Here is a 27,948-nt window from a genome sequence, read left to right on the forward strand (position 1 = left end):
GCCAGGAACGCCTCTGAAGACAGTACATGTTGAATGAGAAGTGAATAACGAGTGAAAACTTGAAATGAGTGAAATGATGCCGTTCACTGGAAACACCAGGTTTTCCAAAGGCTGCTGCTGTTTTCATTTCTGTGGGAAACTGATCCAAATGGCTCTTAGGGAGTGGTAAAGGTTGCAGACCGCTGATCTAAATTGTCCCTAGGTGTGAATGTGAGTGTGACTGTGGCCCTGAGACAGACGGGTGACCTGTCCAGGGTGGACCCTGCCTTTGCCCACAAGTCGCCGGGATAGCTCCAGCAGTCAAGTGACCCCAAAAGGGATAAAATGGGTTTAGTGGATGAATGGATAGATGAAAGTTGTAATCTGGTCTAAAAGAATTTCTGCACGCAAACACAGTCTTATACTGTCAGATTTATTTCATGGTTTCATTTTCTATAAACAGCTGTGGGCCGATTTCTGTCAGAGCTGAATCACAGCTGTTTTCCTCAGCTGACGTTGGATGGTCTCCATAACAACCACAGCTTCATACAGAGGCATGGCTTCCTGTGGCCGAGGTCTGCAGAGACATGGGAAAAAGTTCCCACTGTTCTGATGACGGGATCAGAAGTGCATGCAGAAATGTTGGACATACCTGAGAACTCCAGTGGACATCTTCTCAATAACGTCCTTCAGGATGTCTGAATGAAGAATGTTAAAGAAATATTTTCTAACAGTAGAATGACGCTCTTCTCATTTTGAAGAGGCAGTATTCAGATTAGGTTCTGTTTAGAGGATACGGAGGTATCGTCCTTGTTGAGCTGATGAGGTCGTCCACACTTCAGGATTCAGAAAAGACACAGATGCTGATTTCAAAAACAGTAACCTGCAGTCTGGAGGATCAAGCTGTGAAAAACAGAAGTGAACACATTCTTTTTCTGTTTAAGACTCAAGTATTTAGATTCAAATGAAAATGAACCCTTTGCTGCCTGTTATGGCTCATTTGTATCATAAAAATATAGAATTGTTAAAGTTTCATGAAGACACTGACATTAAGGCAGTATTTATGGCGAAAAACAAAACAACAAAGAAGACTTTGAACCCTTGTGCTATCTTAGGTACTATAAGATTGGGAGTTGGGTCATCTAGACCCTCTAGATCAGTGTTTTCAACCGTTTTTTGAGCCACCTTGTCAAAAATCCGCGGCACACCAGCATTCAAAAATTTAAAAAAAAGGAGAAACTCCTAGTCTGTATTGATCTACAGCCCCTCCATGATCTCACGTGCATTTTTGTGATAATTGTGGCAGAAAAAGCTGGAAGCTGCAGCTGTTTTTTCTAAAAGATGTAATAAAAGTTAAGTTAGAAGATTTAAAAACAGTTTGTGTGTTCGTTGTTGTTTCAAGACGTCAAAGGAAGACTCATTGTGCGCCGAGACGCTGTCACTTTAACCCAATGCATCATGGGAGATGTAGTGATGGCAGACAGACTCTCTTCTCTGAGCTTCGTGGTTTTGTTCACTTGTTCCACGGTCTGATACCGGATTCTGTGGAAAGCTACACCGCTAAAGACGAGCTTTAGCTGGTATTTTTGTTAGAACTGAGAGACTTTATGAGCAGAATCAGAACAAGGAAGTGAAGACTTTAACCACTTCTGATTGGTCAGACTGATGACGTGTGATTAAGCCTCCAAGAATGATTGGTGGAGACAGTTAAAGGGGCGGGACTTTGCCGCAAACAGCTGTAGCTGCGGCTAAATCGCAGTACCGTCATTCTTATCAAAATGTCTTTAATAGAATCAAATAAACACAAAGAAAAAAGTATTTTATGATCTTTCATATCCTAACTCCTCAGTGTTTTATCAGGGCCTGTTTGGATGAACACAGAGCTGATATCCTGGAGATGGAAAATGTTTTTAGATCAGTGAATGAGGGCAATTTCCCACGGAACACACACTGGTTGAAAAACACTGATCTAGACCCACTAGACAGTGCGCTGAACCTTTTTTCTTTAATGATATGTGAACCTTTATCCACCTTTGTCATGGTAGGGAGAACACGTCAATGTAAGGGTGTGGTCATCTAAGATAGCACAAGGGTTAAAGCTAAGGGAGTCATCATTGGTCATTCTGTGAGAATAGGATGAAAAAAATTCAGTTTTTTACCTGGAATCTTCCAGAGAGCTGGAGGTATTGATGGAAAAACCTGATCTACAAACAGCAAAGCCTCAAGACCAAGCTTTCTCTGTTTACTCAGCAATAAAATCCTTCTGGACTCTAAACTCCACGGCTGACTGTGAGAAGCGAACTCCAACCGACCCTATTAGAAATCCACCAAACTCTAGTAGACTGGATGTGCAAACAATGGAATCAAGACTCAACATTCTGCACAAAAGTGTCTTTGTTCATAAAATGTCTTCATAAAAGCTCCAGACCCAGAAAACCAGCATCCTAAATGCTCACCTGCAAGTCCTGATGGGATGTGACCCAAGTTCCCCCCGCTGACAGCATGCTGATGATGTCATGTTTGTGTGGGAGTAACTTCTCCTCGATGAACAGACAAACTTCACATGAAAGGAAAAACAAAGACAAACTCTGACGTTGAGTTTTTTCATGCACATACTGAAGGCTGCAGAGTTTTCACCTCCAGAGTCGATGACTGCATCCACCCCTAGCCCTCCCGTCTCCTCCAAAACTGCAGACAGCAAATCTGAGGAGCCGTTGTAGACTGGAATGACTCTAGCTTAATACAATGACAACAGTTTGGATAAGTGGAGGTACATTTCTGCAGGTGTTCATGTTGGGAACATTACTAGATGAACAGGTGCAGATATTAGCTAAAAAAGAAGAAGAATAGAAGCAGATGGAACAGAGAATATCTCACCGACCAGCGGCTCCTGAACCCCTGAGGAGACAAAGAGATGGAGAGAAAAGAGGGAAGGATAGCAAATGAAAGTACATCACGGGTGGGCCTTAAACATATATAAGCTGAACACACCAACAGCAGGCCGGAGCTGCTCCAGAAATGCTTGCTCCTCTGCTGAGTTGGACGTGGCCAGGACCTTCAGTCCACAATAAGAAGCCAGCTGGATGCACATGAGGCCAAAGTTCTGCAGAAACCAGGAAGAGAGCTTAGAGGAGTCCTTCTCAACTTTGAGGAGTACCTTCAATTTTACGTACGCTGCTTCCATCTAAGACCAGCAGCGTGTGTCCTGCTGCAATACCAGCATGTGTGTGGAGAGCGGTATAAGCCCGGACACCATCCCGCAGTGTGGCAGCTGCGCAGGTCGCACTCAGCTTCTCTGGCCTCCGAACTGCAGAACATCCAAACATGCATCACCCTAAAAGACTGAAACAGCAGCTCGGATTTCCCATTAGAAGTGCAGAAGGCCACCAGAAAAACTGTCTGCAAAACCATTAGGAGAGCTGTGAAAAGGACTTTCAAAAAGCTATCAGAAGAATCGTCGGAAACATCAGGAGAACCTTTAGAACAGGGGTGTCAAACTCATTTTCACTGAGGGCCACACAGCATAGGGCAGGGGTGGCAAACAAGTTTGACACAAAGAGCCGAAACTGTGAGAGTCAAAGAGCCACACCACACACTGACCTGCCAATAATAATAATAATAATCATATTAATGGCTTCGATTTATCTGTGCTGATTCTTGGTGCTCAAAGTTCTTCCAATGTGTCCATTATTCATATGGGTGATGGTAACTGCTGATGTAGCCTCAGCTGCCCTGGGGCAGACTGACAGAGGCATGGCTGCCAGTTTCTGACTGGTGGGAGCGGGGATCAACCCTTCGATCATTGGACGACCCGCTCTACCGCATGAGCCGCACTGCCGCCAAGACGTACACACACAAACACGCAATTAAAGCCGTATAATTTTCCATAAAACACTCCTCTCCCTACAACACAACGTACTTGTGTTTATTTCAAGGAAAGTGTCCACCCTTAATACACACATCAAATGCAGCTTAGCCAGAGTTAACACAGCAACTACCCTGGAGGTCAGATACCCCCTCCACACACACACACACACACTCTCACTATCTGATTCTCTGCCTCTCTGACACACACTACTACTCAATGACGTGCAGTGAGGTTGATGGCTGGTGAGGCACCGACTCCTCTGAAGTCAGATTTACGATGATAAAAACTGAACATTTCACTATTTATCCAACAGTATTTAACAGGTAATTCTTTGTATCTCAACATTCCTCTTTCAATGACACTTAGACCAACAAATACACAAACATCTGGACACAGCATCCTTCTGGTTTCTAAGTAATTTATATTCACAGTAAACACATTAAATTCATTACATTTCAGTTGTGTGAAGCATAAATGTAATTTCGACCTTCACTAAAACATGTTACTTTTCTAACTTATTTTTTATTTAAAAACTAATAATTGACTAATTGCATGAAAAACTGACAATTGATGGAATATTAAAACATTTGCTGCTCTGGAAACAGTGTCAAAACACCCACTTTGCCAAATGATTTTTTTTTTTTTTTTTATGACATTCTGATGGATTTGAGTTTGGTTTAAGAGGCGAAAAAAACTAAATATGAAATGAGGCAAAGAGCCACGATACCCGTATTTTCACGACCATAGGGTGCAGTTTCACTTATGGGTTCTTTTTCAGTATTTGACACATTCAAAAGGTGTTAGACTTTAGGGCGCGGGCACGTTAACACATACCAGTAAAACATGCATGCTAGTGTGTGTTTTTAAAAGGCAGCTGGAGCAAAACTGAGTTGGTTGTGATTTTTTTTTTTTTTCAGTCATTAATCAGCATCCAAACATCCATCCAAGTCCTCATCTTCTGTATCTGAAATGAACAAATATCTACTAAAAAAACACCCTTTCTTTCGCCTTTGTCAGAGTCCGTCTCGTTGCCGTGCAGCTCCTCATGAATGATGCTGGCTTTTCAGCACTTCGAAAGCAGTGCAAGCAGACACGTTAGCCCAAGTTTCTACAATCCATTCACAAACTGTGACATAACTCGCCCGGCGCTGCCTCACAGTAAAAGGAGCGGAAGATGGACAGCTTTTCATTGTCATCCACTGGAAGTTGCTGCGAAAGCACCAAGACCTCCTTGAAAATGTTCAGTTTTCATTTCCTCAGCAAGCGTTACTGCCTTCAGTCAAGTTGGCCTCGGGCCATCTCGCTTTATTTCGACGGAAACTCAGCTGCGTCTTCTTGACTTGTCGGAGTTCATTTTCCAGCTTCCTCCACTTGTGAACCATGGCTTCATGAGTCGTGAATTCTCTGCAGTTGCTGGATTCCCATGTTCCTCTGCGCAGCTGATAGCTTGCAGTTTAAACTGTGCTTCATAATCGTGTCTCTTCGCAGCATTTTCAGGCTTTCCAAAACGATGTCGTTCTGTATCATGCACATACCGGCACGTTTGTACTACTCGGGCTGGGGGTGTCTTCTTTCACGTCCTCACTTCCCTCCTTATCGTTCTCATCCTGTCCTCTCCTATGTCGTCTTTACCAATGTCACGCAACAACACATTAGGTGCACCGCAACATAGTTGTGTGTTCATGAAAATACGGTATATAGAAAATATGGTAAGAGGCAAAGAGCCGCATTCTCATTGGCCGAGAGCTGAATGCAGTCAAGAGCCGCGTGTTCGCCCCCCCCCTAGCATAGGGACTGTCTATGGCGTGTCATGGCTGCCATAAAGTGAAAGGTCGTAAAGACAACTGAGCGGCGTATTCAGGAGCTAAGTGAGGAACCTTACAACCGCGCAGGCACAATTCTACCCGAGCGACCCCGCATTTTAAAACTGCAGGCCTGCAATGCAGACCTGAGCCGTGATCCCGCCCACTCACTTCCCCTTTGTGCGCTTGCCCGGGTTTGTGTGCAGTGTAAATGGGGCGTTTTTGTCACTTGGGGGCAGTAACCATTCTGGTTGATCGGATTGGCCGAAATTTGCATGTCAAAATCCAGCGAGGCAGCGGGGCGGGACTTTCATTTTTCAGAGCAGGGAGGGGTTAACAGGTGGCTCTTCAGCTGCATACGGATCTCTGCCTTTTATCATAGTTTCTATGTATGTACAGTACTTTCACAACCATAAGGCAAATATAAAAGTTTTACATTTTCTCCAAAATGTACAGAGCGGCCCTAATGTGTTGTTGTGTGACTTCAGTAAAGAGGCTCTAGGAGAGAACAGCGTGATATGTGCATTATGCAGAACAACTTTGGAAACCCTGGAAATGCAAAGCAACACGATTATGAAGCACAGTTTAAACTGCTAGCTATCAGCTACGTGGAGGAACACGGGAATAGAGCAGCTGCAGTTCGGTTAAATTAGATCTTCACAGATTCGACTTCCTGCTTCAATAACTCTTCTGATAAACGTTCAAATGTGTCAGCAAGTATCTCAATCCTTTTGTGTTAACACAGAGAGGGGACTACAAAAGCATTTCAAAAGAAAAAAGATCGTTTTTTTGCTTTTTAATCAGAGTTGTTCTCTTCGAGCTGGGAATGCAGACATGCAGCGAGCCGGCTGCCAAGGGAGCGTCAACAAAGTGCAACCTCTGCATAGAAAACATATGTTTGCTTTGTTACTTTAGCATAAATCCTTTTAACTTTTTTCCGTTTATTAAAACTCACATAACTCCATTCTTAAAGTATCAAACTGTCCAAGTGAAAAAAGAAAAATGACAAAACTGAGCTAGAAAGAACATGTATTACACACATTGCCACATTTGGCCCCCAGGACTTCTGTTTGACACGTGCTTTAGAAGAACTGTTCTTTAGATGGAACAGCAAATTACAGCTTCTAATATTACACAGAGATTATCAATGTACCTGAAAAGAAAAGCAGCTTTCCTTTTGGGAGTGTATAGCAGGTCTTACCTAGAACACATTCATCCACATCTATTACTTCACAGAGCCCAGAACACAAAGAGTCCAGGGGGAGGATGCCTGCAGAGGATTAGAAGAGATGACACAAAATTCCAGTCTATATGGAAATGAACATAACATTCTGAACATAATCTGACCAGGCAGACAAAACCTGGGTTTCTGTTCTGGGGAGTTAGACCCCCTCTATGAGGGCTTTAGTGTAAGAAGTGATGGGGAGGATGGGAGGTTGGGGGTAGCAATATTTTCATTAGCTGGTTAAGCATCTCTGGTCTGAAGTTAGTGTTCATGATGTGCTGCAGTTTTTAGTCCAGACCAGCAAACATTAAAGCATATCTGAGTAAGCTCATCTACTAATGTTTGCAACATTAACAAACCAGAGATCCATACCCAACTCAGGATTCACCAGAACTTGAGTTCAGAAGAAGAGCTGAACAGAAAATGTGACAGAGGCAGCTGCAACCCAAAACGCAGAGAGATCCACCTCAAAGATCCACTGAGAAGGTCAGAGGAGCAGGAAGCTGCTCTGTCGCAAACCCAGGAGAGCTGCACCTTCTGCATATTGCAGTCATCTTCATCAGTTTGTTTGTGAGAAAATCAAAGCCCCCTTATCCCCCTGATTTTTTTTTTATCCCGGTTCCGGGTTACAGCACGGCTCACTGTGGCTATATAACTATCTTCATTTTTTTTTTTTTTTAACTTGTCCTGTCCAACAGCTGGGCAGACAGATGAGAGCTGAGGGCCTCTTGTGTTGGACATATTTTACTTTAACAAGAGGGGTTATTAATCTTCAGACAAACCAAAGGTATGTCTGAATAAACCCCTTTTGTAATCGAGGCCAAACTTTATTCCTTTTAATCATATTTGAAAATCTTTGGTGTTGGACTGGACGGAAAAGGAAAGGAGGGAAGAAGAGAGAAGGATGTTAGGGGGGGGTGGGAGGGTGATCATAGGAGGGGGGGGGGGGGAAAACCATGAAGCAGCATAAAACAACAAGCTACTGGATGTTTATCATTACGGTAAGGTTCAAATGTAGTACAAATCTCAAAGGGCGGGGTCTGTCCACACACACACTCAATTGTTATAAACACACCTGTTAGTTGCAAAAATGTCCACAAGTCAACACGTATACAAAACAGATAGTGTTCACACACGCATACTTATGTCTTCAAACCAACTAGTGTGAAATTTTTCATTTAATCAATCACGCAAACTATTAGTGCAAAGGTGAGCTTACTCCTGTGCTTAAGTGAGTGTTTATGTTCTTCTAAGATGGATGATGGAATGTGAAAAGGAGGGAGAGTGCCCATCCACCCCCACACCAAGGCCCCCGCCGCAGCAGCCGCGGCAGCCAGAACCCCCAAAGCCACACGGCAGCAGGCAGATAACAACCGCCCCCCGGGCGACGACATCCGCCACCCAGGCCAGGGCCAGCAGGACCGCCGCGAGGCCCCCGGAGCCAGAGAGCAGGGAGGCATGGGGGGAAAGAGAGCACCGCCCCAGCCCAACCAGGAGAGAAGCAGCCCCAGACGAGAACCTCTTCACCACCCAGGAGTTCTGGGCATCCCCCCGCCCCAACCCCAGGTACGAGCCAGGACCCCCCAAGGGAGACCCGTTCCGCACTCCAGGCAGTCACCCACCCGGCCCACAGTTGGTCCAGAAAGGAGAAAGGCAGGGGCCAGCCGCCCCCGCCCAGGAGGGGGGCACCCCTGGGAAAAGGGGGGCCCACGAGGGGTGTTGTAAACATGGCCCTACCAGGCTCGGCCACAGTTGGAAATTTGACGAGGCCCAGCACCCAGGGGCAAGGACCAGAACCCACTCCACAGGGACACGGACACCCCCGGCTCAGGTGTGTACAACTATCTTCAAATGACTTAAAAAGTTGATTTTCTCCAAAAAAAGAGAGCTGACCATGGCCCCTAAGAAAAAACATTACTACGAAGACCTTAAAAAGACTATTGATGATATCCAACCTGCATTGTATCCCTTTATGGAACAAGTGAATGCTAAGCTAACTCTGCTCCTGGAGCTAATGGAAGAGTTCCGAACACTCCGAGCTCAAAACGAGCAATGGGATAACCGGGTTGACATTCTGGAGAAAAGACTGGACGATGTGGAACAACAAGTAAGGATGAATAATGTCATTCTCTCTGGAGTACCGATCAAACCTCGGGCAAAGCTAAATGCAGCTGGAGTTAGCATAGCTAATGCTAACTGCGCTAGCATTGTTAGCATTTCTTCTGAAACTGGGTGCGAGGGTGAGACTTTAGAACACCAAGTGGAATCATTTCTCACGTCTGAAAGGATTTCCCTGGATCTAAATACCATTGAGATCTGCCACCTGCTTCCCAGGAGAAAGGAGACGGAGAAAGGAGACAGATAAATCAGCGATCCTCATCAGGTTTGTGAATCAAAAACACAAGCTAGCTCTGATGAACCAAAAGAAAAATCTGAATGGATCTGCTATTTATCTGAATAACCATCTGACCAGAAGGAATGCCGAAATCTCCAAACATGCCAGGCTTCTCAGGAAGCGTAAGCAGATTGAAAACACTTGGGTTGAAGGCTGCGGGATCTTTGTCAAACCACTTGGTCCACTGGACCGGTCCAAGGTTCTCGTTATTAACACCATGAAGGACTTTGAGAAGTGTTTGATCACGGACGTCTGAGCCAACAAATCAAATCAAAGAGATTTTAAAAAATATCTGTTTCTTACCTACAACTTCATCTTTGGGCTGAAAGAATGTCACTTTGGGGCCCACTGAGGAAAAAGGCATGGAGTTACTGGTTGAAAAAGTCAAGTTACCAGATGAGCCACCTATTTTTTTTTACCACCTTGAAGGACAACACCGGCCACCTCCCTACCCACTGGAACCAAATCCGTCTGAATCCCGACATCCCTGAGTAGCTGCAGTAGACAAAAGAGAGCTGCTGTCAGCAAATCACATGGATTCTACACAGGTTTAAAACAGATTTATGGAGAACAAAGCTTCTTCATGTCAGCTCTAACAAAGGAAACTCTTTAATGGCTTTTATGATTGAGTGTTTTATCATTTAAAAACAGTGGTGATGGGAAAATTGTTATATTAAAGAGCAGAATTAACTGAAGTCAGGTCCATCCGAAATCAGATAACAACACAGCATCAAATTGAGATAACACTAGACTTTAGCTAAGCAGAAAAAAGGTTAAGACAGTAGGGGTATAGGAAAAAATAAATTTGGCGATATATGGCAATATTTAAATCTGTGATACTGGTGTATCGATTTAAAATGCCGTCAAGATTGTATTTATTAATGATTGTCCTACAGCGTCTGACTCTTGTTTTCCACTTAAACCCCCGACCGCAAGTTGAAAGCACAGTACACTGAGCCTCTTTGAGCAGCTCTACACCACACAAAACAACTACAAAATCTCAGCGAGAACCAACTCGTGTTAAATATTCAGTCAGCCCTGCAGTTTTTGTTGTTATGAGGCAAGCACTAACTACAGAAACTTAGCCCATTGGTTAAGGCTCATTAAAATCTTTTTTTCTTTTCCTGATACTAAAAAATATTTTGTTGTGGAAATCAGACCAAGTTGACTATTCCCTTTAAGAACAAATATATCTAAATTTACCAAAAGAAAAGCACTATGAATTTGCTTGGGTAAAAGCAACTTGTTGTATGAAATACAGTTGCAGTGCTTAACATTGCATTGTGATCATTAAATAAACTGAATTTGATTATTTTATTATTATAGAAGGCATATTAATATTCAGGTACGTTCATACTCTTTAAAAATATTTTTTTGGAATCGTTCCGGTACAGTCTTTGGATGTATCACAATACGTATCATGTTGTGAGAAATGTATCACGATATGTATTGTATTGTACTTTTGCCAATGCACACCACTACCGAACAGAGAGGGAAGAACAGAAGCACAGAAGAGCCTGGCTCCCTGTCTCCCGTTTCATTTATAGATCATTACTTACACTGACAAAAAATATAAACGGAACACTTTTGTTATTGCTCCCATTTTTTATGGTATGAACTCAAAGATGTGAAACATTTTCCACATACACAAAATAACCAGTTCTCTGAAAGATTGATCACAAATCTGTCTAAATCTGTGATAGTGAGCACTTCTCCTTTGCCAAGACAATCCATCCCACCTCGCAGGTGTGCCATATCAAGATGCTGATTAGACAGCATGATTATTGCACAGGTGTGCCTTAGACTGGCCACAAGAAAAGGCTAAGGTTGATCAGGTTGTCCATTGTGGCCTGTGGAATGTTGGTCCACTCTTCTTCAATGGCTGTGCAAAGTTGCTGGATATTGGCAGGAACTGGAACTCGCTGTCGTATACGCCGATCCAGAGCATCCCAAACATGCTCGATGGGTGACATGTCCGGTGAGTATGCTGGCCATGCAACAACTGGGATGTTTTCAGCTTCCAAGAATTGTGAATAGATCCTTGCAACATGGGGCCGTGCATTATCATGCTGCAACGTGAAGTGATATTGTTGGATGTACGGCACAACAATGGGCCCCAGGATCTCGTCACGGTATCTCTGTGCATTCAAAATGCCATCAATGAAATGCACCTGTGTTCTTCGCCCATAACATACACCTGCCCATAACATAACCCCACCACCACCATGGGCTACTCGATCCACAACATTGACATCAGAAAACCCCTCACCCACACGACGCCCCATTTGCTGTCTGCCATCTGCCCTGAACAGTGTAAACCGGGATTCATCCAGACGCCATCGCATGCGAGCATTTGCCCACTCAAGTCGGTTACGACGACGAACTGGAGTGAGGTCGAGACCCCGATGAGGACGACGAGCATGCAGATGAGCTTCCTTGAGACGGTTTCTGACAGTTTGTGCAGAAATTCTGTGGTTATGCAAACCGATTGTTTCAGCAGCTGTCCGAGTGGCTGGTCTCAGACGATCTTGGAGGTGGACATGCTGGATGTGGAGGTCTTGGGCTGGTGTGGTTACACGTGGTCTGCGGTTGTGAGGCCGGTTGGATGTGCTGCCAAATTCTCGGAAACGCCTTTGGAGACGGCTTATGGTGGAGAAATGGACATTCAATTCCCTAGCAACAGCTCTGGTGGACATTCCTGCTATCAGCATGCCAATTGCACGCTCCCTCAAAACTTGCGACATCTGTGGCATTGTGCTGTGTGATACAACTGAAGATTTCAGAGTGGCCTTTTCTTGTGGCCAGTCTAAGGCACACTTGTGCAATAATCATGCTGTCTAATCAGCATCTTGATATGGCACACCTGCGAGGTGGGATGGATTGTCTTGGCAAAGGAGAAGTGCTCACTATCACAGATTTAGACAGATTTGTGAACAATATTTCAGAGAACTGGTTATTTTGTGTATGTAGAAAATATTTCAGATCTTTGAGTTCATACCATAAAAAATGGGAGCAATAACAAAAGTGTCGCGTTTATATTTTTGGTCAGCGTATGAGCCCATGAAATGAAGGGATTGTGTTTAAAAAATGCTTTAGTGTTTCACATTTTCATGCAATCTTTTTGTCTAACCCATGGAATAAAAGCTGAAAGTCTGCACTTCAATGGCATCTGAGTTGTTTTATTTAAAATTCCCTGTGGTAATGTACAGAAACTAAATTAGAAAGAATGTGTCTCTCTCCAAATATGCATGGTCCTGATAGGCTGTACAGTATCTGGGTAAAAAACTAGAAACTAAATGTATTTCAGGAGAACAACCACAGAGACGGGAAACCAGCTTGCTGCTCTGGCACATGATCAGATGATCCACGAAGGAGGCGGCAAACTTGCAGCAGCTGAGAAACTTTGGATGGAGAGGTTTCAGAGACAAAGCTGAAGCACAGCTTCTTCCACAGATTGGTACTTTTCCTGACACAGAAAGTCTCCAATTTATCTGAATGCTGAACTTTTTAATCTTATGACAGAGATTTTACTTTGGTTTGAACAGTAAATACACAATTCAGTACTATACAATGCAGTTGTGGATGGGGCTTATGGCGTTTCATGGCTGCCATAAAGTGAAAGGTCGTAAAGACAACTGAGCGTAGTATTCAGGAACTAAGTGAGGAACCTTACAACCGCGCAGGCGCAATTCTACCCGAGCGACCCCCCCCCCCATTTTAAAATTGCAGGCCTGCAATCCTAACTGAGCCGTGATCCAGCGCGGTCAGTTCCTCTTTGCGCCCTCACCAGGATTCACACTCAGTGTTAAGGGGGCGTTTTTGTCACTTGGGGGCAGTAACCTTTCTGGATGATCTGATTGGCTAAAATTTGCATGTCAAGCAGCAGGGCGGGACTTTTGTTTTGGGGCTTCAATAGAAAAGAAACGCCGGCTGTAACGTGAATTAAAATGGTAACAAATGATTTTCACATGAGAAACCTGCTGCACTTTCTTACCTTGGTTTTGGGTTGTTGGTTAATGTTTTAATCCACGTTACGTTGCCGTTTTTTTCTAAGAAAGCCTCTAACACAAACAGGGGGTTCGAACAACAACAAAGAGCAGACATTTTTAACTGTGATAGTCAAAGAGCCACACCACACACTGACCTGCCAGACACACACACACAAACACACAATTAAAGCCACATTATTTATAACCCCCTCCTCTCCTTACAATACAACAGCACTGGATTAAACGGCTCAGTTTTAGTTCTGGGTGTTTTTTTCTGTATTTAATGTGAACACATACCACTAAAACATGCATGCAGGTGTGTGTTTGAAAAATGCAGCGAGCGCAAAACTGAGTTGGTTGTGATTAATTTTTTATTTTTTTCAGTCATCAATCAGCATTTAAAATCCATCAAAGTCCTCATCTTCTGGATCTGAAACAGCTGGGCTACATCTCTATCAGACACGCCAGCTTCACTTCCGTCATCGTCAGAGTCCGTCTCGTCGCTGTGCGGCTCCAAAGAACGGTGAAAGCAGACTCGTCAGCCCAAACTTAAGTCCTACAGTCCAAAAGTGTGGCGTAACTCGCCCAGCGCTGCCTCCAAGTAAAAGGAGTGGAGGATGGACAGCTTTTCATTGTCATCTGCTGGAAGTTGCTGCGCTCGAGTCGATCTTCCAACACAGTCAACCTCGCCTTGTTTCTCTGGAAACTCAGCTGCTGCTGCGTCTTCTTGTCTTGTCAGAGTTGTTTTTTCAGCGCCATCATTTGTGAACCATGGATTCATTATTTTAAATTCTCTGGCAGCTGAAGATAAAGTTAGAAAGATCTTCACAGATTCGGACTTCCTGCTTCACTAACTCTTCTGATCAACGTTCAAATGTGTCAGCAAGTATCTCAATCATTTCGTCTTAACACAAAGTGAACCACAACTGCATTTCTAAAGATCGTTTTGTTGCCTTTTTTAATCAGCATGTTCGTCTTAAGCTGTGAATGCAGACATGCAGAGCCAGTTGCAGAGGGACCGTTAACAAAGTGCAACCTCTGTGAAACACCATTCTGTAAAAATCAATAACTTCACAAAAAAAGAATAAATGTCTATATTTATATGAACTGGTAATGAAGACTCGTCAGCATATTCGTGTTGCAATAAATATTTTTTAGGAAAGTCCATCTTTAATTTTTCTTGTTGCACATACTTTTCGAAATGTTAATAGTTATGAATCATGACTAAAGTTATCAGTAGTTATAAAGATACTGAAGCTACTGTCACCAAACCTTCTGTACGGACTAATCATGACCTTATCGTCATACTAAAATATAGAATATGTCAATAGTTCACTTTGTTTATTTCTAGGAATTTTTCATATTTACAAATGGATCAGATTTGGTCAAAAATCCTCGATAGCTCTGAAGATGCTAGAATTTTTTTACAAAAACCTTTATTGTAGTAGGAAAATAAGGTCTTGATTAGTCAGTACAGGAAGTTTTGTGTCAGTAACTACAGCATCTTCAAAGCTATTGAGGATTTTTGACCAAATCTGATCCATTTGTAAATATGAAAAATTCCTAAAAGTAAACAAAGTGAATTTATGACATAATCTTTATTGCAGTAGGACAATAAGATCATGATTAGTCAGTACAGGAGGTTTGGTGACAGAAGTTTTAATATCTTCAGAGCTATTGTGCATTTATGTTATGATTCTGTGACGGTGTGACACCGTCAGATGGCGAGGGGGCCCACACTGTTTTTATTTTGTGTATTTGTGTATATTTTATGTATGAAATATCTACCTGTGGTGCCACCTGGAAGATGATGAAGAGCCACGCCCAATGGGAGGGGCTCATCATTTAAAAGGGTGCATCACTGGTAGTGAGAATGGAGAAAAAAAACAAAAAAAAAAAAAAAAAAAAAAAAAAAAGAATGGAGGAGTGAGACTGAGGTGCCATGCGCTGTGTGGCCCTGCGTGGAGCAATTGTGGAATTTTGTTCTTGAAATAAAGACCGAACCTCCTCACCTTGGCTCCTCTGCATCCTTTCTCGGCGGGACCTCGCCACAGATTCATATCTCTGTTAAATTTTAAAAAGTATATGCAATAAAATAAAATAGAGGTTGACTTTCTAACAAAATTTAGTATAATAATAATAATAATAATGTAGCATGACTATGCTGACGAGTCTTCATTACCAGTTCATATAAATATAGACACGTATTCGCTTTTTAAAAGTTTACTACTGATTTTTACAGAATGGTGTTTCACAGAGTACCCACTTTGTAGACGGTCCCTTGGCAGCCGGCTCGCTGCTCTTTCTGCATTCAAACCTTGAAACGAACAATTCTGATTAAAAGAAAAAAAAACAATCCTTTTTCTTTAGAAATGCATTTGTGGTTCAGTTTAAACTGTGCTTCATAATCATGTCTCTTTGCATTTCCAGGGTTTCCAAAGTTGTTCGGCATAATGCACATCTCTGCACCTTTGTACTGGGGGGGGGGGGGGGGGGGGGGGGGGTGTGTCTTCTTTCACGTCCTCACCTCTCTCCGTACCGTCATCATGCTGTTCTCTCCTAGATCCTCTTTACTGAAGTCACACAACAACACATTAGGGCCGCTCTGTACATTTTGGAGAAAATGTAAGACTTTCACCTTATGGTTGTGAAAGTACTGTATATAGAAAATATGATAAAAGGCAAAGAGCCGCATGCAGCTCAAGAGCCGCCTGTTAACACCCCCTGCACTGAAAAATGAAAGTCCCGCCCCTCTGCCTCGCCGGACTTACGCCCTTTCACTTTATGGCAGAGATGAAACGCCATAGGGGCTCCTCTGCTGTGAAGAATGGAACATCCTCTGATGAACAGGACTGATGAAGATCTACGGTCTGTAAGCAAACCTTAACCTTGTTTTTCAACTGTGGATGGGTATGAAATATTTTTTTAGAAGAAACTCATTTCTCAGTCTAGGTGGGCTAAACACTTGTCATCTGTGGATCATGGCAGGCTTACCTTTAGATCCACTGGGCTGAGTCCACATGCCTTCACCTGAACTCTGACCTGATGGCTGCCCAAGACCTCTGGAAGAGTCTGCAGAAAATCAGGAAGAAAACCTCAGTCTCTGGATCAATATGTGCATTGAAACATAAAAAGAATAACACATTACATCTGTTAACAAATAGGGATGAACATTGGGCATCAGGCTGAGCGGGGAAAAAACTAGTAGGTTGGGATGTCTTCCCTGGGGATAGATGAATGGTCAGCCAAGTGCTGGGAGGACCAAGCCTCACTACAGCAATGTGACCATCTAGTACTTGAAATAAAAATAATCATCTTCTTTTTCTTTCAGCTTTTCCCTTCAGGGGTCGTCACAGTGAATCAACTTCCTCCATCCAACCCCGTCTTCTGCATCCTCTACTCCAGGGGTGTCCAAATCCAGGCCTCAAGGGCCGGCAACCTGCTGGTTTTCCCTGCCTGAAACCCTGCCTCATCTGCTGTTGATTACCTGGATCATGTGTGTTTAGCCAATTAGGAGCTTCAAAGGCAGGTTGATTGGAAAAAATATAGGACACCGGCCTTTGAGGCCTGGAATTGGACACCCCTGCTCTCCTCTAACACCATCTACCTTCATGTCTTCATCCACATCCTGCATCCACAAACATCCTCCTTGGTCTTCCTCTAGGCTGCCTGGCAGCTCTAGACTCAGCATCCTTCTACCAATAGATTCACTGTCTCTCTCATGGACATGTCTAAACCATCTCAGTCTGGCCTTTCTGACTTTATCTTCAAAACCTCCAGCATGTGCTGTTCCTCTGATGTACTTATTCCTATCCATCCTGGTCCCTCCAAAGGAGAACCTCAGCATCTTCATCTCTGCTACCTCCAGCTCTGCTTTCTGTCTGTGCTACTATCTCTAGGCCAACAACATGGCTGCTCTCACCACAGCTTTCTACACCTTTCCTTTCATTTGAAATGAAACTCTTCTATCACACCTGACACTTTTCTCCACCCATTCCAAGCTACACTTCACTTCTTTTCCTCACTTTCTCTTCAACTGTTTCATTTTTTAGTCCAAATTATTCAATTTTTTTAATATAGTTAATTTATGTACACTAGAATTCCTCTATGAAGCTAGTAATAAGGTATTACCTCATAATATATAGAAACTCTACACACAAAGGGATAGAGATTACTCTCTGAGGGGACATGGTAGTTTTAAACAACCAGCAGTTGGAACAATTACAAAAGTGTGTGTCTGTGTCCAGAATTAACCTGTGGAATAGCCTAGAGAACCAACAGAAAAAAATACTAGACATATCATTTACTTTTAAACTTAAAGAAAACTGTTCCTAAAATACAAGATGGAAAAACAAAAATTGTGAAATATCCAATAATTTATTGTGAAATGTTAATCGTAGAAAAAAAGAAAAATAATTATGTACAATATTACGGACTAATACGTAAAAAGTAGAGGTATGCCTAACCCTTGTGCTATCCTATGCACTTTAACGTTGGGAGTTGGGTCATCTAGACCCACTAGACAGTGCTCTGAACCTTTTTTCTTCAATGATTTGTGATCTTCACTGGTGTCCATGGATTACATGAACTCTTTCCACCTTTATCCACCTTTGTCATGGTAGGGAGAACACGTCAATGGAAGGGGGGGGGGGTCATCTAAGATAGCACAAGGGTTTAATAAGCATTGGCTTCTCCATTTCAAACGTGTATTTTTTTAGTTCAGTCTAACAGAGACTTGTTTATTTATTTACTATATTTTTTTTATTGTATTATTTTTTATTGTTCTACATGTTTAAAATAAATGTAATCTAACCTAATAATAAAAACAGACCCACTCCGATGAAACTTCTCTTTCCCATAACTTCATTGTATGGCTCATCAGCTTTATTCCTCTATAGTTACCACCAATCTGCTCATCTTCCTTATTCTTAAAGATGGGCACCATCACAGTTCTCCTCCATTCCTCAGACATCTTCTCCCCATGTAAGATCCAGTTGAACGAGCCAGTCAAAAACTCCTCTCCCATCACTCCTAGGCTACGTTCACACTGCAGGCTGAAACGACCCAATTCCGAATTTTTTGCCCCTAAGCGGCCCAATTCCGATCTTTTCATGACAGTCTGAATGACACAGATCCGATCTTTTCAATTGCGACCCAGGCCCCGTGGGTTTGCCGTCCTGATTCCGAATTGTAGCCGTTCTTTTCAATTGCGACCGCCGTCTGACCGGCCAGGCGACTTGATTCCGAACTGTACGTCATCGACACGCAACAAACGTCATCATTTTGCGTTGAAGTAGGCGGGAACGAGAACGTAAACATTAACCATGGTGGACGATGCTGCTGAGATCAGTCAGTGGAAGGGAAGCGAGATCCCCGATTGGATTAATATTTGGGCTGATCGCTCTTTTCAAGCCAAACTCCAGGGCTCTTATCGCAACTGGGCGGTTTTTGAAAAAAAATCCAGCTAAATGGCAGAGCGTGGTGTTGAACCTTTCCCGCGATAACTTTTTATCTTTCTCCCCTTTCCACCGTGCTCAGAAGCGCGGGGGACCCGAGGCGATCCTCCTCCTCCTCCCTGTTCTGATCCTTAGATTCTCCAGAACGGGTTAATAAAGAGTCCATAGCATTTATTTTGGGGGAAACCTTCTTTTATTACCGTCCTCCGTAACACACAACATGAATGCGCGCCCACACTGCCCCCCCCTATTCTCTATCGCGGCACGCGCTTGCACACACACACGCGGGCGCGCGGCCCCAGCACATACACATTCCTCTTCCACTACAGTGGGTACAGACGATCCCGACTCCAATGCCTTCTTAAAATAAGATTGTAATTGTGCTGCTCCTTCGTGAAAATAAATTTAATATTACAAAAAGAGCTCCGCTTTTGACAACACTGTTGTTGACATCCATTGTTAATGTTGGCTCCGCAAACAACGAGTGACGTCGTTCACCGTTGAGTATTCTTCTGGCTTCTGCGCATGCGGGCCTCGTTTGGCTCGTGTCACGGTCACACTGGAGATCACAAAAGTTCGGATTTACTTGGAAATGTGAACGGTCTAGCAAACAATTCGGATTTTTTGAAAAAATCCGAATTGTGCATTAAGCCCTGCAGTGTGAACGTAGCCCTAGACACTTCCCTACCTCCTTAGCAGGGGTCTCAAACTCAATTTTGATTTGTGCGCACACACACACACACACACACACACACACACACACACACACACACACACACACACACACACACACACACACACACACACACACACACACACACACACACACACACACACACACACACACACACACACACCACACACACACACACACACACACACACACACACACACACACACACACACACACACACACACACACACACACACACACACACACACACACACACACACACACACACACACACACACACACACCCCTTGTGAGTGTCTGAGAGCCAATAAATTTGTATGGAACATATACTAAACTATACTCTATTAGTAACTGTTTTCTGTAGAAAATTTACTTATAAAACTCTCATTCAATAAAATAAAATACGTAAACAGAGCAGCAACAGAACATTCTTGCAATTTACAGATTTTTTTGACTACATTTTTACAGCTGCAGCAGCGAGCTTTTTACTTTCTTTGTTAAAATGACAAAACCTAAATACGAAAAATGGAAAAAGCCATTAAAACCTCCAGGAGTGGAGGCTAATCCGCCTGAGCTAGCCGACCACGCCGAGCTAGCCTCTGACTCAGCTAGCGGACCGGACTGCCCGGACCCAGAGCCTGCAGACGTCCTCTCCGCAATTCGGAGCAATTCGAGGCGTCATTTGCTGCAACCCAAGCATCTCTTGCGAATCTCGGGGCTCGGATACAAGAGGTTGAAGAGGCTAGCTCTGATCATGACCATCGCCTTTCACTGGCTGAGAAAACGCTCACCATGCTTCGCACAGAGAATGAGACTCTCCATCAGAAAATACAAGAGCTGGAAGCTCGCTCCAGACGACATAATATCAGAATCGTTGGTCTGGTGGAGAAGATCGAAAACGGGCGCGCAGCGGAATTCGTTTCCAAATTTCTACCTGAACTCCTGGGCGCGGATAACCTTAGCGGGCCGGTAGCAGTGGATCATGCTTTCCGTGTGGGCGCCCGAGTCCCTGCGGCCATCCGCCGCAGGGACTCGGGCGCCCACACGGAAAGCAATTCCCTCTTCACTATAAGGATAAATCCATCCACATTTTTCCGGATTACCCGGCTGAGGTGGTGAAACAGCGCTGGGCTTTCGCTGACGTGCGTAAACGTCTCCATGACAACGGAGCGCGGAGCGGATTTGTCTACCCTGCGAGATTACGGGTCTGGCATGGGTCTGCCATCAAGGTGTTCTCTTCACTGCATGAAGCAGAGGTGTTTGCTGACTCATTGCAAGAAGGCTGACTCTGCATAACTCCATCTTTCGTTCAAATTCTTTTTTTCTCTCTGTGTAATGTAACTTGGAGACTCATTCTAGAGGGGGTGGGGGGCTCTCAAAAGTTATATTAGTCGCTCTGCATGTTCCTGCAAGCACAACGTGAGTATGTGGGGTGTATATTCTCACTTTGTTTGGGAAAGTGGGATGGTGGTTGGGGGGTAATATTGTTATTTTTTCTGTTTTGTGTTACCTGTTCGGTTACTAAATGTTACACAAGGGCAATCTATCTACGCACTGCTATTTTTCTTTCTTGGAATGTACCCTAATTCATCCTCGCATAATAGTGGCATTAAATTCATAAGCTGGAACGTGCGTGGATTGGGACATGTGCTCAAACGAGCCAAAGTGTTTTCCCACTTAAAATCTCTAGCTGCTGATGTTGTTTTTCTGCAGGAAACACACATCAAACCAGAAAAAGAAAAAATGCTCAGATGCAGCTGGGCTAACCAGATTTACCAATCTACATTTTCTAGTAATGCCAGAGGAGTGGCTATACTGATTAGAAAGACTCATATCATGTCTCACTTCTGAATATTTATGGTCCCAATTTTGACAGCCCTTCCTTTTTTCGACAAATATTTAATTTAATACCCAATTTCTCTGAAACTCATGTGATAGCAGGTGGTGACTTTAACTGTGTACTTGATGCACATTTGGACAGATCAACTCATACATCCCAAGTTTCTACTTCTTCTAATGTTATAAACACTATGATGTGCTCAACGGATCTTGTTGACATCTGGAGATTATGCAACCCGTCAGGAAGGGACTATTCCTACTTTTCACAGGTGCACAAATCCTATTCCAGAATAGACTATTTTCTGCTGGACTCTAAACTAATTTCCAATGTGGTCTCCTCAAATTATCATAACATGGAAATCCCAGACCACGCTCCAACCTCTCTCATTTTGGATCTGTCCCACACTAGACAAACATACTTCTGGCGTTTTTCTCCACTCCTTTTATCTGACTCCTCTTTTTCCCATTTTATGACTTCTAAGATCTCAGATTTTCTAGAAACTAACGACAAAAATGATGTGACAGATTCAGTACTATGGGAAACTTTTAAAGCTGTGTTACGTGGGCACATTATATCTTTTGAATCGTCTTTGAGAAGCGCCTTACAGAAATTGAAAGTGATTTAGCGCGTTTAGAAGAAGCTCACAAGGCCAGCTCCTGTCCCCCCCATTTCAAGAAATCCTTGAATTAAAATATGAGCAGAGTTCTATCCTATCAAATAAAGTAAGTGGGAAACTTATTAGGGTTAAACAAAAACATTTTGAATTTGGCGATAAACCACATAAACTTCTTTCTAGGCAGCTACGTGGTTTACAGGCCAGTAGGGCTATACATAAAATACGTTCAAAATCTGGCGAGATTCTAATTAATCCTAAAGCTATTAATGATAGATTTAAAGAATACTATGAAGAGCTTTATTTATCAAAATCCAAGGGTGACATCTCTTCGTGGCTAAATAAGTTGAATCTTCCCAGGTTGTATGATTCAGCTCCAAATTTCTTAAATTCCGAAATTACCATTCAGGAAAGTCTGGATGCTATTAAATCACTCTCTAACGGTAAAGCAGCAGGCCCTGATGGTTTTGGCATTGAATTTTATAGGAAATATTCAGCTAAGATAGCTCCTCTGCTACTAAGAATGATTAAACATTCCACTGATTACGTGAAATTGCCACAAATATTATATGAAGCCAATATTTCCCTGGTATTAAAAGACGGCAAGGACGAGACAGAAACTTCCTCCTACCGTCCTATAGCTCTGCTTAATGTGGATATGAATATCTTCGCAAAAATACTGGCCAACAGATTAAAAAAGCATGTTGATTCAATTGTTCACCCAGACCAAACTGGGTTTATTCCCAAAAGATTTTCCTTTTTTAATGTCAGAAGACTGATGAACATTATGTACCATAAGCATTGGGGGAGTGCTAAGGTGGCTGCCCTTTGTTTAGATGCGGAAAAAGCTTTTGATCAGGTGGAGTGGGCTTACATGGCTGCTGTTCTGGAGAGGTTTGGGCTGGGCGATCAGTTTATATCCTGGGTGACTTTATTATATGCAGACCCCTCCTCTTCAGTAATCACGAACCAAGAAAAGTCAGCACCCTTCCATTTACATAGAGGAACACGTCAAGGCTGTCCCTTAAGCCCATTACTTTTTGCATTGGCTATTGAACCCCTTGCTATAGCAATTAGAGACAATCCCCTCATTGAACCCGTCAGACTGGGAAACACGAATCATCACATCTCCTTATATGCAGACGGTGTAGTCCTTTTTCTGTCCAACCCTGAGCAATCAGTCCCTGCACTTCTAGATTTAGTTAAGTCCTTTGGGGAAATCTCTGGCTAAACAATTGATTTTCAGTAAAGTGAATTTATAACTTTGGGTGCTGACCTCAACCCTGACTTTTTGTACAATTTACCTTTTAAAATTACAGACACATTAAAATATCTTGGTGTTTTTTTGCCAAGAAAACCCAATCTTATACTCAAATTGAATTTTTTACAGTTAGCAGAGAAAATAAAAATGGACATTGAAAAATGGAGGGGTCTGCCTATCTCCATGATGGGTCGCATAAATGCTGTTAAAATGGTTTCTCTTCCACAATTTTTATACCTCTCTCAAAATGTACCTGTTTTTATAAATAAGAATTTTTTTAAATCATCAGACAGTATAATTTTGCCTTTTATCTGGGGTTTTAAAGCCCACAGAATTTCCAAAACCCATTTATGCAAGCCCAAGTTGAAAGGGGGCCTCGGCCTCCCTAATTTTCAGCACTACTATTGGGCTGCGAATGTCAGGGCTCTTACTTACTGGCAGGACGGGTATAAGAACAATTTAACTGTTTAAACTCCACCCTGGGTAGCCATAGAAAGCAGCAGTCTTAACCATAGTTCGCTTCCTGCACTTCTCTTTTCTGCTCCTACTCCCAAAGCTAGTGGGAATTTTATAGTTTCAAATAGTATTAAAATCTTTAATCAAATTAATAAGAGCTGTGCTTTACCAACTACTTCTATTCATTCTCCTCTTTGCCGGAATCATGCTTTCCCTCCCTCTTTTCTAGATTCCTCGTTTGAAATATGGCGGCAGAAGGGAGTAGTTACTCTGGAGCATCTGTATATAAATAGAAAATTTGCATCATTTACTCAACTAAAAGATAAATTTTCTCTCCCTACAACACATTTTTTTCGATATTTACAGATTAGAAATTATGTTCAACAAAATATTCGTAATTTTGAATCACTCCCAGAAGATGAGGACATTTATAAACTTCTTTTGAGCCCACCTGACTCTAAAAACCTAATTTCTAGGAATGTAAACAATTTTTCTGAAAAACTGGGGTGTAATGGATTTTTCTTGAAAAATGCTTGGGAGGAAGAACTGGGACTACAGATTGGGGATAGGCATTGGGAGAAGAGCCTGCAAAATATCCACTCCTGTTCCATAAATACAAGACTTCAATTAATTCAATTTAAAGTGTTGCCCAGGCTCCATTACTCAAAGGTTAAATTACACAAATGCTTTCTTACCATTTCCCCCATATGCGACCGCTGCAAATCTGCGGAGGGCTCTTTGACCCACATGTTCTGGACCTGTCCTAAACTGCACCACTTTGGGCAGGAGATTTTTCACTGGTTCTCAGATTTATACAAACGCACCTTGGTACCTGACCCCAAATTAGCTCTGTTGGGAAATAGTTCATCTCTTCTGTGCTTTAACTCCTCTGAACAAAAAGCAGTTGTTTATGGAATGGTGATTGCAAAAAAAATGATATTGACATTATGGAAATCTGACACTGTGCCTCTATTTAAGATGTGGCTTTCTGAACTCACCAGTGTTCTGCACATGGAAAGGATCCAAGATGTTCTGGAAAATAAGCTAAATGTATTTTTTGATGTGTGGCAGCCTTTTTTGGATCATTTAACCAAGTATAAAAAAGATACAACCCGCCCACAACAGAGTTAATTGTGCCACTTTTTATTTTTTTAATTTTTCTTTATTGCTTGGAAAGGATATTTCAAATTGCAGTGTAATGTTAAGTTTCCTTTATAGACTCTCATTTCTTGCCCTGGTTTTTGTGTGTCTGTTTTTTTTTTTTTTTGTTTTTTTTTTTTTGTCTTTTTTGATTGTTTTCTTCCTGTTTGTATTTTCATCTCATTGGTTGTTCAAATGTATGTTGTTTTTTGACAAAATCTTTAATAAACATATGTTTATAAAGAAAAAAAAATCAATAAGTAAATAAATCAGTAATACATTTTTGTTTATTTAGTCTTCTATTTCTGCTATTTTCTAATTTAAACGCCCTTATTAACACAGTTCAGTTTACACTGTTGAATCATAACTATTAACACAAAAGAAGACTTAAATTCTACAGTTCTGTAACCTCCATCAATGGTTCTTCTGAACACGGCTTCTCTTATCAACGTCTTACTGATGGACACTTGGCAGCACTTCCTCCCAAACAGCTGAGACCCTCAGTGTGGATGAAGATGATTGTCAGGAAATCTGGACTGGACTTGGACTTATTGAAATTTAGGGTGGAGAAGTCAGAGAGTGTGTGCTCCCTATTTAGAGTCTGTGTTGAATTTATATTTTAAGTTTACTCTTAAACCACAAATCAGTAAAGGAGAAACAAAATTCAGAAACCATTTTTGGATTTTCTTTCTTATGACTTTTTGCACATTTGAACCCTGGTCACAAGTTATGGTAGAGCAGCCGGTCAGCCATTCCTATATTTTCATTCTAAATTCAAACTGGTTCATAAAATAACGGGCGCTGTTCACTGGAGATCAGAACAATCGTTACTGATACCCGAGATCAGACAAAGGCTTAAAAACGGATGGAAATGTATGTTGGTGACACCAACTATGTGCAGCCAAGATGCACAATAAGCGTGTTTGAGATCACCCAGGTGGACGAAATGCGGCAACAGATCACCTGGTGTGAGACGTAGGTTTTTGTTTTTGCACAAACATCACCTGTCAATCATCACAAAAATATCACGAGGAAAGGGGCGGAGCAAGGGACAAAACTAAGCGAATGCAGCTGGAAATTTAGTACTGAACTGACTGAAAGCTGCCCTGATGACTACAAAACAATGCATTGTGGGACATGTGTCCTGATGGTTTGTGTAGTTAAGTGATCCATTAAAATAATTTAAAATACCAATTGATTAAAAAAAGGCTACATCCATTACAAAACATTTAAATCAAGATAAAAGATATAATAACAGATCGTACTAAGGGGGAGAGGCATATTAAAACTAAATTGAATGTTAAGGACAACTCCAACTTCCTGTTCTCCTTCAGCATTGCTGCAGCTTCGTCTTTATATCCCCCCCCCCCCCCCTCGGCCTGGTCTCGCTAACGATCCAGGCGAGATGCTGGTTCCTCTCAAACACGTTTATCGCTGCATTTTCCACACATATTTTCAGTGTGTCTAAGACTAAATCTTGTTGTTACTCGCACATGTTTAATCTTAAAGCCTGGTTAGCTGTCACGCATGTAGGTGTGGGACATATATTCTCCTCGGCCAGCCCACCTCCCGCGGGAGCGGTGTGCTGCCGTGACAGCCGTGCATGAGAACCGTTTGGAACCGGTGGGGGGGTTGGTACGCCGCGACTGACCGTAACCATAACCTCAACCCTCCTCCGGGTCCATGCGACCCAGAGAAAAGCTCAGCACGGACTGCATGTATTTAGAAAATAACGAGCGAATAAACACGTTCTTAAAAGGGAAGTAAGAAACTCCTTCTTGTGGTGCGGGGAGGGGGCTGTCAGGTGTCCTGCCTTAAATGTTCCTCTGCTTTCAAGCCCGGTCAATGTCACGCCCCCAAGAGTCATATACCCCCCTGTGATTGGTTGGTTCATCAGCTCCGCGCACAACAAATAAAAAGCATCAGTCATACAAACTGGCGGGACGCATTAACATTAAACATCCATATTACGGTGGGGGCCGCAAGTTTGAGACCCCTGCTCAACAGGTACATCAGGACCATGTGCCTTTCCACTCTTCATTCTCTTTAATTCTTACTAAAATAAATTTTCAAAAAAAATCTAAAAAAATAAAAAAAAACTTCATCCTTACTAATCTTTCTTACTTCCTGCTCCACCACAGTCCCCTCTTCTATTCTTTGCTCTCTCTGGTTTTCCTCATTCATCAACTGGTCAAACAGATCCACCACTGACCAACAGCCAATGTGTTCCACACGTGCAAGCGACACTTCCGGTTTTTAACCAAATCGATGCCGTGTCGAGAAGGTGTTAAGGTGGACAGCTCTAGTTTCGCCCAGGCCGCCAAGCTAGCGAGAACCGCCCCTGTTCAAAGACCAGGGCGGTAGGAACTTAGGACGGCAAAGACCGCCTCGACACCGAAGCAGGAGTTTTTAAGGACACGTGTGTGCACATTCAGATTGCTTGATGCGCGTGCGTGTGCTGGGATTCAAACCTGGAATAACGGAGCGGTCATTTCACTGGATAAATAATTTTCTAACATTATTTATCTTGATTTTTTAAGCACATCATCTGACTAAAAACCCGTCACAAGCCCGCACCTGTCCTGCTTCGCGCGCACTCCTTTGAGTCGTCTCAACTCAAGTAAGCGAAACGAATTCTCACCGTTTCCTGAATGATGAATTTGGGCTCGGCCTCGCCTTCCTCGGCCCGGCAGAACAAACCTTTCATGTTTGTGCACCTTTCCTTCAAGCGCAAGCGTGCGATGTTTCCATAAAACCAATCTTTAATCAGCTGACTTCTTCTTCTTTGGTTTCTGAGACTGTGAGACGAGCGCAGCGCCCCTGCTGGCTGGAAGGTAAGGCTGTCGCTATACCGACAAACACCTTAGACAAGGACAGTGTCCTAATGGAGAGAAGTTAGACTCAGTCGGATTTGTGCGTGCTTAATTCTTGATTTGTGCGTAAATTAGGATTTGTGTATGCATATTCTTGCTTTGTGCGTGCGTAAATTAGGATTTGTGCATAAATTTGGATTTGTGCGTGATTTGTTACTCACAGAATACGTTTTGTGTATAAGTTAAAAAAATATAAAATATATATACATATTTCTTTAATCAATGCAGATGTAAAAATTATCTGCAAAGCACTAGCACAGAGAATAGAAATAATCACTCCTCACATAATTCACTTCGACCAGACTGGATTCATCAAAGGCAGACACTCGGATGATAATGTCCGTAGACTAGTTAATA

The 27,948-nt window shown here is 42.6% G+C and overlaps 2 protein-coding genes across 3 annotated transcripts in view; one reads left to right on the forward strand and one right to left on the reverse strand.

Annotated features, from left to right (window-relative positions):
* The window catches only part of aprt (adenine phosphoribosyltransferase), a 30,064-nt gene extending 15,723 nt beyond the window's left edge, over positions 1-14,341 (forward strand). Inside the window, exons 5-6 of the transcript XR_002874687.1 lie at positions 12,577-12,726; positions 13,643-14,341. The gene's annotated coding sequence lies outside the window, so the exon portion shown is untranslated. The remainder of the gene's footprint in view (positions 1-12,576; positions 12,727-13,642) is intronic.
* cryzl1 (crystallin zeta like 1) lies at positions 392-27,523 on the reverse strand. 2 transcript variants are annotated; one of them, XM_023963053.1, is made up of 13 exons: positions 27,360-27,520; positions 16,253-16,330; positions 9,692-9,764; positions 9,573-9,617; positions 6,851-6,919; positions 3,153-3,286; positions 2,971-3,082; positions 2,857-2,877; positions 2,617-2,715; positions 2,436-2,536; positions 777-882; positions 632-677; positions 392-556 (listed from the first exon to the last, which is right to left on the reverse strand). In XM_023963053.1, exons 1-13 carry the CDS (start codon positions 27,423-27,425, stop codon positions 460-462), a joined length of 1,047 nt encoding a protein of 348 aa, XP_023818821.1. In that variant the 5' UTR covers positions 27,426-27,520; the 3' UTR covers positions 392-459. The 2 variants fall into 2 exon arrangements, with proteins under 2 accessions (XP_023818821.1, XP_023818822.1); XM_023963054.1 differs by having other exon boundaries at positions 476-556; positions 777-815; positions 27,360-27,523.
* Between the last annotated feature and the right edge of the window lie 425 nt (positions 27,524-27,948).

The sequence above is a fragment of the Oryzias latipes genome, chromosome 15, assembly GCF_002234675.1.
Source record: "Oryzias latipes chromosome 15, ASM223467v1".
NCBI classification, from domain to species: domain Eukaryota; kingdom Metazoa; phylum Chordata; class Actinopteri; order Beloniformes; family Adrianichthyidae; genus Oryzias; species Oryzias latipes.

What these genes read in the sequence shown, in the direction of transcription:
- cryzl1 (XM_023963053.1), bottom strand. Translation starts at nt 27,425, where the DNA reads ATGAAAGGTTTGTTCTGCCGGGCCGAGGAAGGCGAGGCCGAGCCCAAA. An exon ending in CATCCCATCAGGACTTGCAG is followed by an intron (nt 883 to 2,435) that starts GTGAGCATTTAG and finishes TGTTTTTCACAG; the next exon opens with CTTGATCCTCCAGACTGCAG. An exon ending in TCAACAAGGACGATACCTCC is followed by an intron (nt 678 to 776) that starts GTATCCTCTAAA and finishes TTCTTCATTCAG; the next exon opens with ACATCCTGAAGGACGTTATT.